The sequence below is a fragment of the Henckelia pumila genome, chromosome 4 (genome assembly GCF_033568475.1).
Source record: "Henckelia pumila isolate YLH828 chromosome 4, ASM3356847v2, whole genome shotgun sequence".
Classification (NCBI taxonomy): domain Eukaryota; kingdom Viridiplantae; phylum Streptophyta; class Magnoliopsida; order Lamiales; family Gesneriaceae; genus Henckelia; species Henckelia pumila.
In genome coordinates, this window is record NC_133123.1 from 226708603 (window position 1) to 226726017 (window position 17415).

Sequence of the window (17415 nt, forward strand, 5' to 3'; positions counted from 1 at the left end):
ACAAGAACGCTAACAGATGAGCAGACTAGAGGATCTTGACAAGTGATAATAGTAGAAGCACACCAGCAGCATAATCAATAGTCTACCAGTAATTCAAGCAAATTTGAATATCAGTAGAAGTATCATAAGTCATTAGAGCAGAACTGAAATTAGAAGATTCATCGAGCTCTGAAACTTTAAGACCCTTGCAGAACAAATCCAGCAGATTACAAGAATTGATTTAATAAATCACAAAGATGATTGACTGGTAAATTTTGTCAAATCATCAAAAAATGAGAAATTGTTAGGATATTGAAGTTTTGATGTTTGACAAAACAGTAGCAGAAGCAGTAGCTGATATATCCAAAATGAACAATTCGGTAGAACGGATCATCAGAGTAAATCAGTAGAAAAAGAAGCTCAGCAGAAGCAGCAGAGCAGATGCTCTCAGTAACTAGTCTAAATCATTAACCTCTGGACAATGTCTCAAAGTACACTGATACACTCATAATTGCTCAGTCGTAGTAATGTACCTTCTTACAGAGAACTAAAAGACAAAAAAATGGCTACAACACAACGAATGTATTTGAATCAAAGATGAACGTTATATTATACCTATAAATAGGAGACCACATCCAGAATAAAAAGTATCCGGCTCGCAAGAACTCGCAATCACTCTTATCACTTCCAGTTGTTCACATATAACAAGTAGAGGAGTTCAAAGCTTTCATTGCAGATCATATCAGAGCCGAAGAACACTCAGCACATGCCTCAAGTAGATCAGATCATTTAAGATTATATTGTGTTTAGTGTCAATCTGTAAACTTTTTATTCTACAGTGGAGGTGATGCAAACCTTTGTAATCTGTTTTCAGTAGAGTACTGAAACCAGTATATTGTCTAGTGTTGTAAAAATTGCTCGCAAGCGTACGAGTGTCAAGTTTTAATATAGTGAATGAATCAAGTGTCGATTCCACATGGAGTAAATTGAAAATAATCAGTGCTTGTAATTAAAATAGTCTAAACTTTATCTAGAAAATAAATATTTGAGAAATTTGCAATAAATAAAAATAATCAGGATGTTTTTTTGTGATAGCACGTACACAACTTGCAGATATAATCAATCAGAGAAAAATGGTCTAGAGATATAGATTTCACCTGGTTTCAACAACAATCAATCCTAATTAATTTCGTTTCATGAATTCCAGTCAATTAATAGCCAAGAACACTTAAGTTTATAATTTCCCTCTCCCGAGCAACAAATAATTTTTATCAACTACAATTAAATTCCAATATCCCTATTAAGAATTTATCGCAGTGATCTATCACAAAACAATGTTCTTTTTAAAAGCTCTGTTAAAATTATACACTCTCCCGAGCTATATAAATAATTAACAGTGTATTTTCCAATGGTCCTATTCAAAATCTCCTCTCCCAAGTGCCAGATTTCAAATAAATATTACAAATCAATTATTGATCAGATAATTGAAAAGACAATCAATTCTAGAAAAAAATAATTAATCTAGAAGAAACTCAATTCAATAAAATCAAAAATTCATGATAGCGTCTAAACCAGGTTCCATCCGACCTCTAGACTCTAAAATTTTAGTTCATAATAAAATTCTGAATAAAACAAAACATGTTCAGAAATCCAAACATAAATTCAGAATTAAAATAAAAGATAAGAAACAAATCCGTCGTTGCGATGCCGTGTCCGGACTAGCGAACTCCGTCTTCGTTCTTCAAGTTAAGCCCAGAAATTCCTTCAAAAATCTTCAGAAATCACACGATCAAATATTTCTCTGATATGCGTGTGGTGTGTGGCGGCCCTCTTTTCTTCAAGTCTGATTCAATTCCTTTTATATCGTGTGAAAAAGCCCATTGATAAGTGCATTTTGTATGCATTATTTCATGTTATTTTTATGTCTATTTTGTATGCATTCATATTATTTTTATGTGTTTTTATGTGTTTTAGTGCATGTGTGTGTATTTCACTCCTTGGGTTAATTTTGTAGGAAAATGGAATTTTGAAGAGTGAATTACGGAGCAGCCTTGATCGAAAAATCATAATTAATTTTAGAGACATTGAAATCCAATCTTCACCGTTCAGATTAAGGTTAAAGATGTTTTAAAGTTGCTGTCCAAATTTCAGCTCAATCCGACGGCTAGATCTCGATATATGAATTTTTGAAAATTGTCGCTCGGAGCAGATTTTTTGTACTGCGCGCGCGCGAGAATCAAGCTCGCGCGCGCGCGAGTCCGACGTACAGGGCTCTGTTTTTATGTGCTGCGCGCGCGCGAGGCCTATGCCGCGCACGCGCGCGTGTTCGGGGGTCATATGTGTTCCGAAAAATCCTTGTTTTGGGAGGAAATTAACTTGTAGGCATTCCGGACTATATATATAGAAGATATAACATATTTTTGAGGGTTTCGGAAGCTCCAGAGCGCAGACAACGCAAGAGGAGGCGGCTACAAGGCTTGGGAGAGAAGATTTCTTCTTTCTTTTCTTCTTTTTATTTTTATTTTTGAATTATTGTTTTTAATTATTGAGTAGTTTATTTTCAACCAAGACGGCGTGATTGGGCCGAACAAATTTATGTAGAAAACTTGGATGTTTGTTTGAGATTTTTTAGAGTTGATTTTATTTTATTGATTGTCAGATTTATATTTGTCTTGTGAATAGTCTGATCAACTGTTTGCTTGCATGTTAATCAATTCCAAATCGACAGAGGAGGTTTTGATTTTGATCACTCTGATAATTAACATATTGTAAAACCGACTAGAAATAGAATTCGGTTTCAGTGTGCGGTTTGGGTGTAAACTGAATTTTCACAAATATTTAATGCATTCAAATTTGATTAGAATTACGAAAGATTAGTTCATCAATATTTGAATAGGTTTGATTGTTCTAGAAATAGACCTTTGAACAAATTAGGAGAATTCCCGTGAATTAAGATTAAATCTGAGTCCTGAATCGACTACATGTTACGTGATTTGTTCGGTACCTACGTGTGTCTTGGTTGTTTTTATTTTAATTATTTTTATCTTTAGTTATTTTTATTCGTATTTCTTAAGCAGTTTTTATTTTATATTCTTATTTTATTTAATTCAAAATATTTTCTATTATTTTGTCTAGATTAAGTAAAATAATTAAATCTTGAGAATTGACAACAGTCCCTGTGGGATCGATACTTGGACTCTCAGTCCACTTTACTATTACTTGACCTGGTGCGCTTGCCAGTAGATTTTTATCAAACCGATTTAGCCGGTCACCCATCCAAAAAGCCCATAGAATACTTGCCCGAAATAATTAAAACATGATATACAGCGACGGGGCGGGCACTCCAAGGACACGCGCGGGCGCGCCTTTCTCTCGACCTCAATCTTTCAAAGTTTCCCAGCAGAAGCGCGATTGCTCTCTTTAAGCGCTAACAATTGGCGCTAAACTTTGGCCCAATAACAAAGCCCATTAGCCTTTTCTTCTACTTTCTTGTCTGTACGTTTCAATTCTTCTTTTATTTCCCTTCTCTTTAATTCCTTTCTCTTTATTTTTCTTCTCAGACACTTTTCTTCTTCTTCCACAATAATTTTTATTTTCCATTAATTTCTTCTTTTCTCCACAATATGTCCATAATTCTCTACGAACACAAAACAAAAAAAAAAACTCCGCATAAATCTGCTCGAAACAAACAATTAACAATTAAAATTATATATAAATTAAGTGTATAAAATACACTTATCAAATACCCCCAAACTTAGACTTTTTCTAGTCCCGAGCAAAACTATTAAAACACAATAATCTTCCAAAAACTCAAATCACCAAAAACAACAAGAATAGCCAAGAAATACTATGTAGCAATTACCTCAGCAATGATTTCAAAGAATTTAAATCCAATCCCATCCAACCTACTAACATTTGAAAGTTTTAATCATAACACAAATAACCGCATAAACTCACAATCTCCGCAACTCAAATTCAAAACACCCTTATCCAAGTTCAATTCACACATTCATAGATCATGAGGACTTTTCAAGGTAGCATATGATCAAATATAGGAATATTAAATTAAAAACACTCACAAATAGGTAAATGCAAAGAATAAGAGTGTGTGCGTGTTTCGATCAAAATTCATAATCATTAAAAGCATCAATCAACAGTCCATAGGCTAAATTCTCGCAACTCTTCTCCACTAGTATATTGGGCGACTGAGACTCGGTCAAAAGGACTTAGTCAGCTTATAATGTAAGACCTGGCTCACGGCTACAAACGAAGGATTAGAATTCAAAATAAGGAGTAATTTATATTTATACTCTAATTTCAACTCCTTTTCATTCACAAATTTACACTTTTTTCAATCCATTCCATTTTTCAACTCTTTTTTTTTTACTACCTCTTTCTTAATTTTTTTTTTCAAATCTTCGACCACACCATTCCATTTTTCACAAATAAAACTAGGAGCATATAATATTTTAGCATTCAAATTACTCCCTTAAAGGTAGGAATTAGTGTATAAGATATTCAGGTAGTCAAAGTAGAACCTTGAAAATAATGACGAATGGGGGTTTAATCACACGTTTACACGCATGCCATTCGATTTTCAATAAGGCTCAAACAAGGTACTAGGGATAACATATATAAATAGGTAGCTTGAAAGGCTCAAACGAATTCAAAAAAATTGCCTAAATCATTCCTCATCACAGTTTTGCCCGTATTTCGCCTTGAAGAGTGTTCGAACTAGTTCTAGACAAGTCTCAATCCACAATTAAATCATACAAATTCCAAGCAGTGCAGAAAAGATTAATCATCAGTAGTAAACGATGATTTTTTTCAAAAAATTCAAATTTTTCTATACCTCAAAGTACTAATATACGTGTAGCTCAAATGGGCAACTAGGGATAAATTAATTCAATGAAAATTAGGCCCAAAAATTCAAACAATGCCTCAATCATGTCTATGTCTGTATGTTTCAAAAATCATATTCAAGTATTAATCACAGAGTATATAGGAAATTTGTTCATTCAATTGGTTCCATTTTTTTCAAAAATATTTGTCAGATAGGCAGACAATCATGGATTTCAGTTATAGCACAAAAATATTTTCATCATTAGCCATGCATCCAATTCTTTCTCAACTTCTTTTCAACTCGACTAACACAACAAAATTTTAATCTATGAAGCACACAGTAAAATTTAACTACAATATCAACCAACCAACTAATTCAAACAAAATGATTCACCCCCCCAAACTTAACGTAATCATTGTCCCTAATGATTAAAAATCAATGAAAAGAGCAAGGGACTCATACCTTCGACACCGAGCATCAGTACTCGATGTTATCAAATTTTCCATGGTAAGATCATAATTCGCAGCCCTTCATCATGGTTAAAGTGGTTGAGAAACACGACATGAACATCCAAATTGGCCTGAAAAAATAAAACATGTACACAATAAGAAACAATAACGAATCCCTAAAGCAATAAAAACAATAGCAAACTCTTAATGGCTAAGTGAAAAGGAACGAGTGCTAGGCATAGTAGCCATGAAGGACAATGGTGCATGGAAGAAGGGCCATGGAGATGAGCTATTAGCACGCTGCTGGGAAACACGATCACGCATGGGATTGTTGCTGTGGAGTGCTTGCTCAAGAGGAGGCTGGGCTGAAGAGGTTATTTGCGCAAGGTGGAGGTGCAGACGGTTGTGCAGTTGTTGAAGCACAGATGGGGAGGCTGGACGCGCGTTAGCGCTAGAGGCAGCGCTGATTAGAAGCGCTGATGGTGAGCTGGAATGAGCACGATTGCGCAAGAGCTGGCGCGGATAGTGTCTTTCGGAGTGCGCGTTAGCGCTAAGTAGGGCGCAGATGGAGGGTGTGTAGCGCGATAGCACTAATGAGCAGCACGTTAGCGTTAGTTCTTGCGTGTTCTTGCATTAGTGTGGCGCAGAGGAAGTGCGGGCGCTCGGCAGGAGTGGAGCGGGCGCGCCTTTAATTCGCAAACAACTCCAATTTCATACAGGGTATCGCGCGGGCGCTCGATTAAATGGGGCGGGCGCGCCCTTCGCTCGGCATTGATATTTTCTGGAGCCTAAAAAATTTTGAAAATTAAGAAAAATTAAGCTCAAAAATTGAAAATAAAAAATACTTAAAAATGTCTAAATAAAAAAAATAAATTAAACTAAAAATAAAAGCAAATAAAATAAAATAAAATAAAAGAAAATTCTTGGGTTGCCTCCCAAGTAGCGCTTGGTTTAAAGTCATCAGCCCGACTTTCACCGGTGTTAGATCTTCCCTTTCTCTTTTACTCGCCAATCATCAATCAAAATTGGCGTTTTGAGATAGTCGCATAAACTGCAATTAAAATTAGAAGAAATTAATTAGTAACTTAAAATAAAATAAAATAAAAACTCTAAATTAAAATCTAGACTAATTGGTAACAAGACTAAAAAAATAATCCAAATTTACTCCCCGACAACGGCGCCAAAAACTTGTTGTAAAAATTGCTCGCAAGCGTACGAGTGTCAAGTTTTAATAAAGTGAATGAATCAAGTGTCGATCCCAGAGGGAGTAAATTGAAAATAATCAGTGCTTGTAATTAAAATAGTCTAAAATTTATCTAGAAAATCAATATTTGAGAAATTTGCAATAAATAAAAATAATCAGGATGTTTTGTTGTGATAGCACGCACACAACTTGCAGATATAATCAATCAGAAAAAAATGGTCTAGAGGTATAGAGTTTACCTGGTTTCAACAACAATCAATCCTAATTAATTTAGTTTCATGAATTTCAGTCAATTAATAGCCAAGAACACTTAAGTTTATTATTTTCCTCTCCAGAGCAACAAATAATTTTTATCAACTACAATTAAATTCCAATATCCCTATTAAGAATTTATCGCAGTGATCTATCACAAAACAATGTTCTTTTTAAAAGCTCTGTTAAAATTATACACTCTCCCGAGATATATAAATAATTAACAGTGTATTTTCCAATGGTCCTATTCAAAATCTCCTCTCTCGATTGCCAGATTTCAAATAAATATTACAAATCAATTATTGATCAGATAATTGAAAAGAAAATCAATTCTAGAAAAAAACAATTAATCTAGAAGAAACTCAATTCAATAAAATCAAAAATTCATGAAAGCGTCTACACCAGGTTCCATCCGACCTCTAGACTCAAAAAATTTAGTTCATAATAAAATTCTGAATAAAACAAAACATGTTCAAAAATCCAAACATAAATTCAGAATTAAAATAAAAGATAAGAAACAAATCCTTCGTTGCGATGCCGTGTCCGGACTAGCGAACTCCATCTTCGTTCTTCAAGTTAAGCCCATAAATTCCTTCAAAAATCTTCAGAAATCACACGATCAAATATTTCTCTGATATGCGTGTGGTGTGTGGGGGCCCTTCTTTCTTCAAGTCTGATTCAATTCCTTTTATATCGTGTGAAAAGGCCCATCCAAAAAGCCCATAGAATACTTGCCCGAAATAATTAAAACATGATATACAGCGACAGGGCGGGCGCTCCAAGGACACGCGCGAGCGCGCCTTTCTCTCGACCTCAATCTTCAAAAGTTTCCCAGCAGAAGCGCGATTCCTCTCTTTAAGCGCTAACAATTGGCGCTAAACTTTGGCCCAATAACAAAGCCCATTAGCCTTTTCTTCTACTTTCTTGTTTGTACGTTTCAATTCTTCTTTTATTTCCCTTCTCTTTAATTCTTTTCTCTTTATTTTTCTTCTCAGACACTTTTCTTCTTCTTCCACAATAATTCTTCTTTTCCATTAATTTCTTCTTTTCTCCACAATATGTCCATAATTCCCTACGAACACAAAATCAACAAAACTCCGCATAAATCTGCTCGAAACAAACAATTAACAATTAAAATCATATATAAATTAAGTGTATAAAATACACTTATCATCTAGGAGTCTCTGCAGAAGGCAGTAGAGTAAGTCCTAGCTGAGGTGGGGTGTTGAAAAGAGTTGTAATACTCAAAGTCCTGTAGAGTGATACCTTCTGAAGAAACAGAAGAAAAGGTGACGTAGGAGTTTGAGCTTCGAACATCCAGAAACAAATACTTGTGTTGATTATTTTCTGTTGAACACACATACATCCAGTAGAGCCTCACTTGATGCATGCTCAATCTCTTAGTTGACCTTATTCCATACATTCTCACTTGTTGGTCAATTGATACTGAGATTAAGAAGAAAAGAGAGTTCAGTGACTAACACTACTGGACTCAATGAGATAACTGTAGCAACTCACTACTGACTGAATAGAAGGGATCTCACCAGTAGAGAATTGATCCAGTTCAGTAGCTTGTTTTTGATCCTGACAAGTACCTTATATGTAATCTCTCTAAGGGATGAGGTCATAGGTAGGTTATTATTACCTATCGCATCAGGACCTTAACTTATCAATTACGTAACAAGATTCCAAAATATATCATGAACGATCAAAATTTTAACACATAAATAGTATTTTCAAACGTAAATCCTACTTATCGATTCTATTCGTACGAGATCGAACTATTTGAATTGGTTCAACTTTGATCTTCCAAAAATGCAGTCACCTTGCCAAAAGATCTGAGACATATCGAACCGTCGGATTGACATGAAATTTGGTCTGGAAATTCCTAAGGACGTATCTAAATTGTGAACGGTGGAGATCTTGTTTGGAGGTAGTTTGGATCCTTTTCCAGACCACGAACAGGAGATGCTTCTTTCCCGGGTAGAATCTGTGCAGAATGCTTGTAAAAATCGTAAGAAAATGTATAGCCGTTGGATCGGGCTGAAATTTGAAATTCATATTGATAACATCTTATGCTACAATTTGAATAGTGGAGATCGAATTCTAATCTCTTTAGCATCGCCGAAGAATTCTGAACGTAGTGCTGCATTTTTGAACTTAAGAAAGCATTTGAGATCTTATCTAACCCTACCTTTCTCGAAAATTTGAAGAGAATGTAGGGAAAATTCTGTGTGTATTTTCCTTAAAGGTCTGAGTATATATTTATAGGCATCAATAGTAGATGGGTTCAACTAGGACTCCTAGCTTTCAAAGTTTGAATAGGATTCTATCTCCAAGATTTGCTTTCTTCTAGATCGCAGATAACTTAATATGTCAAATCTACTTATCTTGCATATATTTTATCTTTATATGCAAACTTTCAATATTCTTGATATTAATTTATCTTGCTACAATCACTTTCAAGATTTTAATATCTTGCTAAAAAAAATCCGAGGTTTCACATAAAGACTATCGACTTACATAGTATATATTTTAAAACACAAATACCAAAATTCTAATCGTTAAAAATCTGAAAAATACTCCCTCAAAAAAAATCTTAAAAAACAAATTCAAGGTTTTATGTTTTTTCTAATTAAGGTTGAATTTAGGACTTATTGCTGACAAATTTTAAACCAAAAGAAACTGTCGAATTTAATTCACATCTCGCACGTAACAAAATTCACATCTCGAACGTAACTGTCGAATTTTAACCAAAAGAAACTGTCAAATTTTAGAATATTAGGATGGCTATTGATTCCAATTTCCAATCACAAAGATTGGTAATTATTTCCAAGCACAGCGTCGTGGACTCGAACCCACTTGATGTTTTGGTAGGCAAAATTTATTCTCAAAGTCCCGAGGACAAGTGACAAGTCGTATTTGGAAGGGCCCAAGAGTGGTGGTTGATTTTGACCCTAAACATATGATGTTAATTTAATTTGTTTTTTGACTAATTCCACGAAAGGAATACATTTAAACTTAATTAATACCGATTTGATTTTGATATCTTTTATATTTTCAAATATAACTTGAGAAAGAAGATAAAAGACTCTACCGTCTACCTTATATGGTCTTCCCCAACCCCACATGATTAATGCTTAGATAAAGAAGACCTTATACTTGATCAACCCTACATTAATGGATAATGATCAACCCTTTCGGTCTCCCCAGAAATTTTTATACTTGTCAGAATTCCACATTATTTTCACGGAATTTAATTGAGTAAATATAATATATTTTCAAGAATTCAACATATTTTTTGTTGAGATCGGGTGTGTGTATAGAGGGGGTGAATACATACTTGTTAGGATCGATTTAGCTAGGAAGATTCTTTGAGTTAGAATGCTCGTTCTTGAAATATTTGAACACCGATGAATTAAATTGAGTTTGATTTTCAAACCAAGCGGAAGACACTCAAAATAATCCTTCGTAGAAATAGATTAAACATTTCGTAAATCATTTTGAAAACAATGCATCTCAAAAAAACAGTAGCAAAAGTAAGTGCAATAATGTAAAGATACACGAATTTGTTTATGGATGTTCAGAGATAAAACTCCTACGTCACCCCTTCTTTCACGAGAGAATGATCCACTAAAAGACGTTGGCTTATACAACCCGTTTATACAACCCACTCCAATCGTAGGACTTATCCCATCGGCTAACTCAAAACTCCTAGCACTCTTGATTTTAGGTCTCAACCTCACATGAAACATCTACTACTAATAAATGCGGAATTTTTTTTTTAAAAGTAATACTATACATATACGCCAATACATATATGTATAAACATAAAAGAAATAATATTACTACATAAAAATAACTTAATTAATTGCTGAAAATATCCTTATGCAAGAAATAAAAATACTAAGTTTGATAATTTAAAATTCTCATAAATAAAATAATAAAAAGAAGAACTTGTTTAAAAACTCAGCATAATAAAATAAATGTTTCTTAAATATCAACTAAAATCTGCGACGGTCACGGGGTCCACTACCAGCTCGCTCATACGTCCTCGCCACCGGTAAGAGCAACATCAAAATCATCCGACTCACCTGCATCATATAAGCGTAGTGAGCCTAGGGGCTCAACATGCCTAATCCTTTATAACAAGGTTAAAAATAATGCATCACATAATTTTACTAATACATATACATGTACATGCATGCATAAAATATTTCATCATCTTGCCATAAACATCACTGATCTTATTCTTGAACGTAAACATAACTTAACATCATAAACATACATAATATAGTTGAGCACGACATTTTGAAACATAATATGGTCCTATTAGTAAGTGTGACTAAATCTGTGCCGACTGATCAGTCTCCTGAACCAACGTACGTGGCGGTGATAAATCACCTTTGTGCTGGTAGTAAACTACCTCTTAACATAAATAGTGGATAACCACCTCTGTGCTGTCACACTACTTCAATTTCCATCATAAAAATATTTTGCTCAACACTTGATCATAATCATAACATGTAAAATTTTCATGAATGCATGCACTGAAAATATGTCCGTAATATATTTAATTTATTTTCATAATAAATATACTAATACTTAAAATATAAACTTCATGCATAAAAATAATTAAATATATATTCCGGACTTAGTTATTTTTCATGGGTTGATCCAGACTGCTGGTCACTCACTCTAAGCCCATTAAACTTAAATTAAAGCCCAAAAATCATATCCTAGCCCAAATAACTTGATTAACTTAACTGGGCCTAAATAAAAATATTTAAGCCCATTAACTTAATTAAACCCAATAAAATTCTAGATTGGCCCAAAAATCCACTGACTGGCCCAAAAATATTCATGGGCTCCCAAGCCCATAAAAATCATTGGGCTAACTTAAATAAATTATTTAAGGCCCAAATAAAATTATTTGGAGGCCCAAATAATTTTCTAACTAATTTTAAAGCCCAAAAATCAATTAAAACATTAATTACTTAAAAATTAAAATACCCGAGCCCGGCCCACCTAACCCAAACCCGGACCCAACTGACCCGACCCACTACACTACTGACCCGACCCAAACCACCCGACTCTACCCCTAACCCATAACCCGACCCCCCTTGCCCTCCCTTCGTCTTGGCCGAGAGCAGCAGGCCTTCTTGGCCTGCTGTCAGCCAGCTCCCGCCGCCCCTGGCCGGAGCGCCACCGCCCACATGTAGCCCACATCTGGGCGGTCCTAGCCCTACCTTGAACCCAACTCCATGCAACCCAAGGAAGGAGAGATCGAGCCCCTTCCAAACAACCCTAACCTGCCCGATCTGCACCCACAGCCACACACCCGATCGGCCTAGCCATTCTCAGACCCAAGACCTGCCATGGTTCGACTCTAAGGACCCTAAAGTACTCTTAGAACGTGACCCAGCAATCCATCAGTAGTCCATGACAGGAGAAAAACGTGAGCATGTAGAGGAAAAGGAGCATTCATGCACAATTTCTGATCTAACATGGAGAAATATCATGAGATAACAACAAAGCAGCATCAAACCATTAAAAATCTGACTTAAACGATAATTAGCTTATATGGTGGCCAAGAAAAGGATTTAGACATGCCTTAGACGAAGATAAACGAAGAAACGAGACAATAATCGCGTGTACGGCGCTCCGGGACGAACGGATCTTCTTGATTTCTTGAAAACCTAGAAGGCTTTGGCTATGGTGTGAAACTTTCTGATGAAACGTGAGGAAGATGATGAAGAAATATGGGGGAGGCCGCTAAAGATTTTTTAATCGGTATAGGGATTGATTTTTAGGTTTAATTTGGTAGATATTGGTTTAAATAAATAATAATAATCAACATAAAGATAATATACCAAAAAAACTTTATTTAAAACTCCTAATAATAATAATAATCTGATACTAAAACTCAAATCCCGAAATTAAGACTTAAGGGATTTTTAAAAATTAATAAAAGTCAATAAAATGACTTATTTTGGCTAAAAATCAACCCTTAAATAAGTATATAATTAAATACTAAAATTTTCTTGACAAAATACCTTAAAATATTATTTTAAAGCTCATAAAACTCATAAAATATTTTTGGCTAAGAATTTTGGTATCTCGTCCGTCCACGGTCCCGTTTACGCGATCAAAACATCTAATTCCTTTAAAATCTAAAAATACCATAATTGCGGGTTAAATGCTAAAATAAATTTAAATCATGCATATATTTCACATAATATCACATAAATTTCATTTAACCCAAATATAAATTTTAAATAATTATTTTTCCTAATTATGCATGCGAATTTACGTATTAAAATTTTTCGGGTGCTACAATTCTCCCCCCCTTAAAATGAATTTCGTCCTCGAAATTAAGGTACTTACCCGAATAACTCCGGGTAGCGAGTCCTCATGTCCGCCTCAGTCTCCCAAGTGGCTTCCTCCTCCGAATGATTCAGCCACTGGATTTTAACTATCGGCATGACCCGCGTCCTCAGTCTTCGCTCCTCCCTAGCCAAGATCCGAACTGGCCTCTCCTCAAATGCTAACTCCGGTGTCAATTGTAGAGGCTCGTAATCCAACACATGCGACGGGTTTGAGATGTATCTCCGAAGCATGGATACATGGAAGACGTTGTACACTGCCGCAAGCCCTGGTGGCAAAGCCAAACGGTAGGCCAACGTGCCAACTCTCTCCAAGACCTCGAATGGTCCAATATACCTCGGATTCAACTTGCCTCTGCGACCAAATCTCATCACACCTTTCATGGGTGATACCTTCAAAAATACATGATCACCAACCACAAACTCAATATCTCGTCGTCGAGTATCAGCATAACTCTTCTGATGACTCTGAGCAGTCCTCATACGATCCCGAATCTGAGTCACAATGTCTGCAGTCTACTGTATAATCTTGGGTCCAAGTAAAATCCTTTCTTCAACCTCATCCCAATGCACTGGAGATCTGCATCTCCTCCCATAGAGAGCTGCATAAGGAGCCATACCTATAGATGCCTGGAAACTGTTGTTATAGGTAAACTCCACTAACGGCAATCTAGTCTCCCAAGAGCCCTGAAAATCAATGACGCAAGCTCTCAATAGATCTTCGAGAACCTGAATCACCCTCTCAGACTGCCCGTCTGTCTGGGGGTGGAAAGCTGTACTGAACAGTAATCTAGTCCCTAATACTGTGTGCAAACTCTTCCAAAAAACAGATGTAAACCTCGGATCCCGGTCTGACACTATCGACACTGGTATGCCATGCAGTCTAAAAATCTCCTTGATGTAAAGCTCAGCATACTGTATCAATGAGTAGGTAGTCCTCACCGACAAGAAATGAGTTGACTTGGTGAGTCTGTCCACGATCACCCAAATAGCTGTACACCCTCTAGTACTCCTCGGAAGGCCAACTACAAAGTCCATCGTGATGTTCTCCCACTTCCATACCGGAATGGGTAGAGGATTAAGCAACCCTGCTGGACGCTGATGCTCTGTCTTGACCTGCTGACAAGTCAAGCACTCAGATACGAATCGTGCGATATCACTCTTCATGCCGGGCCACCAATACAACGTCTGCAAATCTTTATACATCTTCGTACTTCCTGGATGAATGGAATACGGAGATGTGTGAGCCTCTGTCAGGATCTCAGTCCTCAACTGATCAATATTCGGTACGCAAACACGACCACGGTACTATATAATACCATCACTGACAGAAAAAATAAGATTGCCCTTGGCCTCATCCTTCTGCCTCAATCGCTGCAACTCCTCATCGGCAGGCTGTCCATCCCTGATACGATCTCGAAGATTCGGTTATACTAATAACACTGACAAACTCGGTGCGTGACCGCCCGAATAGTACTCCAAACCGAATCTCTGAATCTCCTCATGTAGTGGCAACTGTACTGTCAAATAGGATACCACTGAAGTCTTCCGAATCAACGCATCAGCCACCACATTAGCCTTACCCGGATGGTAGCTAATGTCACAGTCGTAGTCCTTCACTAATTCCAACCATCGGCGCTGTCTCATGTTCAACTCCTTCTGAGTGAAGAAGTACTTGAGACTCTTGTGATCCGTGAAAATCTTGTACTTTTCACCGTACAAATAGTGCCTCCAGATCTTCAAAGAAAAAACCACTGCTGCTAGCTCCAAGTCATGCGTCGGATAGTTCTGCTCATGAATCTTCAACTGTCTTGACGCATAGGCAATGAATCGGCCACTCTGCATCAATACGGCGCCTAACCCTAGCTTAGACGCGTCCGTGTAAACCACTAACTCCTCATGTGAAACAGGCATCGCCAACACTGGCGCAGATATGAGTGCTTCATTAAGTCGATCGAAGCTCCTCTGACAGTCTAAACTCCATACAAACTTCGCATTTTTCTTGGTGAAGGAAGTCAAGGGTACTGCAATAGAAGAAAAGCCCTTGATGAACTTCCGGTAGTAGCCTGCTAAACCCAAGAAACTGCGAATCTCTGAAGCATTCTTCGGAATTCCCCAATCCTGCACTGCCTGTACCTTCGTCTGATCCACTGCTATCCCATCTCTCAAAACTATATGGCCAAGAAACGCCACCTGCTCTAGCCAAAACTCGCACTTACTGAATTTCGCATACAGTCGATGCTCCCTTAAAGTATGCAATGCTGTCTGCAAGTGCTGTCTATGCTCCTCAATGCTCCTCGAGTAGATCAAGTTATCATCAATGAAGACTATGATAAATTGATCTAAGTACGGCTGAAATACGCGGTTCATGAGATCCATGAAGACCGCTAGAGCATTGGTCAATCCAAACGGCATTACTAAGAACTCGTAATGCCCATAGCGTGTCCGGAAAGCAGTCTTGGTCACATCTGCATCTCTGATCCTCAACTGATGATAGCCAGATCGCAGATCGATCTTAGAGAACACCGAAGCTCCCTGTAACTGATCAAACAAATCTTCAATCCTCGGCAGTGGATACTTGTTCTTCACAGTGACCCTGTTGAGCTCTCGGTAATCGATGCAAAGTCTCATGCTACCATCCTTTTTCTTCACAAACAGCACTGGAGCTCCCCAAGGAGAAAAGCTAGGGCGAATAAAGCCCTTCTCCAACAACTCTTGAATCTGCTCCTTCAACTCTTTCATCTCTATAGGAGCAAGTCGATACGGTGCCTTAGAGATAGGCACAGTACCTGTTATCAGATAATTACTGAACTCCACCTCTCTAGCTGGTGGAACTCCCGAAACGTCCTCCGGAAAGTCATCTGAAAAGTCACGAACCACCTCTATATCTGACAATGATCGACTGGGTGGTTTTGATGAAGTGACCACACTGGCGAGAAACCCCTGGCAACCACGTCTCAATAACTTCCTCGCACGTGTATAAGAAATCACAGGCGAGATCTCACTGCTCGGAGATGCATAGAAAACAAACTGGTCGCCCTCCTCTGGTTTCACTGCCACTGTTCTCTGCCGAAAATCAATCACTGCTCCGTTGACCGACAGCCAATCCATACCCAAAATCAGATCGAATCCAGTCAACAGTAAGACCACTAAATCTGCCCTGACGGTGCGCCCCTGTAAATCCATCTCCATGCCTCTGCAGATACTAGTGGTAGAAAGAACCTGTCCAGATGGCATAGTTACATCATACCCTGTTTCAGTAACCTCGGGCTTAATGCCTATCCGTCTGATAAACTCCAGGGAGATAAACGAATGCGTAGCTCCCGAATCTAGCAACGCATACGTGGAGTTTTCTCCTACTAGAATTCTCCCTGCACGCAGAAAATCCCAACAATCGCAGACTAAATTTACTCTCTCCCAATAAAAGTTATAAAATATTTCTCTTAATTAAACACAAGTAATAAATACATCTTACTCTAATCATGCAATCAGGCAACCCATGCAAATTAAAATCATGAAGTAAATTCCCAAAAATTTCTTAAAAGAATAAGTTAGGATATACCGGTGATTAAGGAGGTATCTGGGTCTGCCTCCTCAGCCTGCATGACAAACACCCGCCCAGTGGTGTTCTTCTTCCTTGGGCAGTTGTATGCCACATGCCCTAGCTCCTTGCAGTGGTAGAAAACATTGGAACCGATCAAACACTGACCTGAGTGAGGCCTCTGACACTGCGGGCACAAGGGAACTACTCCTGTCTTAGGGGCCCCGCCCCTCTGCTGCGGCTGGCACCCCTGAGGCCTCGGCTGCTGTCCCTGCTGATTCGGGCCCTTAGGCGGCCCAGTAAACTGCTTCTTCGCAGGAGGCTGCGAAGATGGTCGATAAGCTCCCGGCTGGAACTGCCTCTAGCCCTGCTGTTCCCTCTGCATCTCTCGTCTCCCTTCCTCAGAACGCAATGCTCTGCTAACTGCCGCCTCATAAGTAGTGACATCCAACATGCGAACGTCATGCTTGATGTCAGCCCGCAATCCATCCACAAACTGTCTCAACTTATCCGGTGCACTGTCAGCAATAAGAGGCACGAAGCGACACCCTCTCTCGAACTGGGTGATATAATCCACCACAAACTTGTCCCCCTGACGGAGACTCATGAACTCCCGGATCATGCGGCTGCGCACATTCTCAGTGAAATACTTGGCATAGAACATACGTCTGAACTCTATCCAAGTCAAAGTAGGTAGGTTCACGCCTCTAACGGTGCCCTCCCACCATGAGGCTGCATCCCCTCTCATCATATATACTGCA

General features: G+C 37.8%; 1 protein-coding gene and 1 long non-coding RNA gene across 2 annotated transcripts; both read right to left on the minus strand.

Annotated features, from left to right (window-relative positions):
- Positions 1 to 7079: 7079 nt before the first annotated feature.
- On the minus strand, positions 7080 to 8943 carry LOC140866948 (uncharacterized). Its single transcript, XR_012145004.1, has 2 exons — positions 8272 to 8943; positions 7080 to 8173 (listed from the first exon to the last, which is right to left on the minus strand). It is a non-coding gene; the product is annotated as an uncharacterized lncRNA (long non-coding RNA).
- A 5478-nt stretch (positions 8944 to 14421) lies between these two features.
- Positions 14422 to 16350, minus strand: LOC140862840 (uncharacterized). Its single transcript, XM_073265880.1, has 2 exons — positions 15903 to 16350; positions 14422 to 14528 (listed from the first exon to the last, which is right to left on the minus strand). Exons 1-2 carry the CDS (start codon positions 16348 to 16350, stop codon positions 14422 to 14424), a joined length of 555 nt encoding a protein of 184 aa, XP_073121981.1.
- Between the last annotated feature and the right edge of the window lie 1065 nt (positions 16351 to 17415).

Coding starts and splice junctions, on each gene's coding strand:
- LOC140862840 (XM_073265880.1), bottom strand. CDS start 16,350: ATGCCATCTGGACAGGTTCTTTCTACCACTAGTATCTGCAGAGGCATG. Junction 14,529..15,902: donor CAGTAATTATCTGATAACAG/GTACTGTGCCTA, acceptor CGAATCTTCGAG/ATCGTATCAGGGATGGACAG.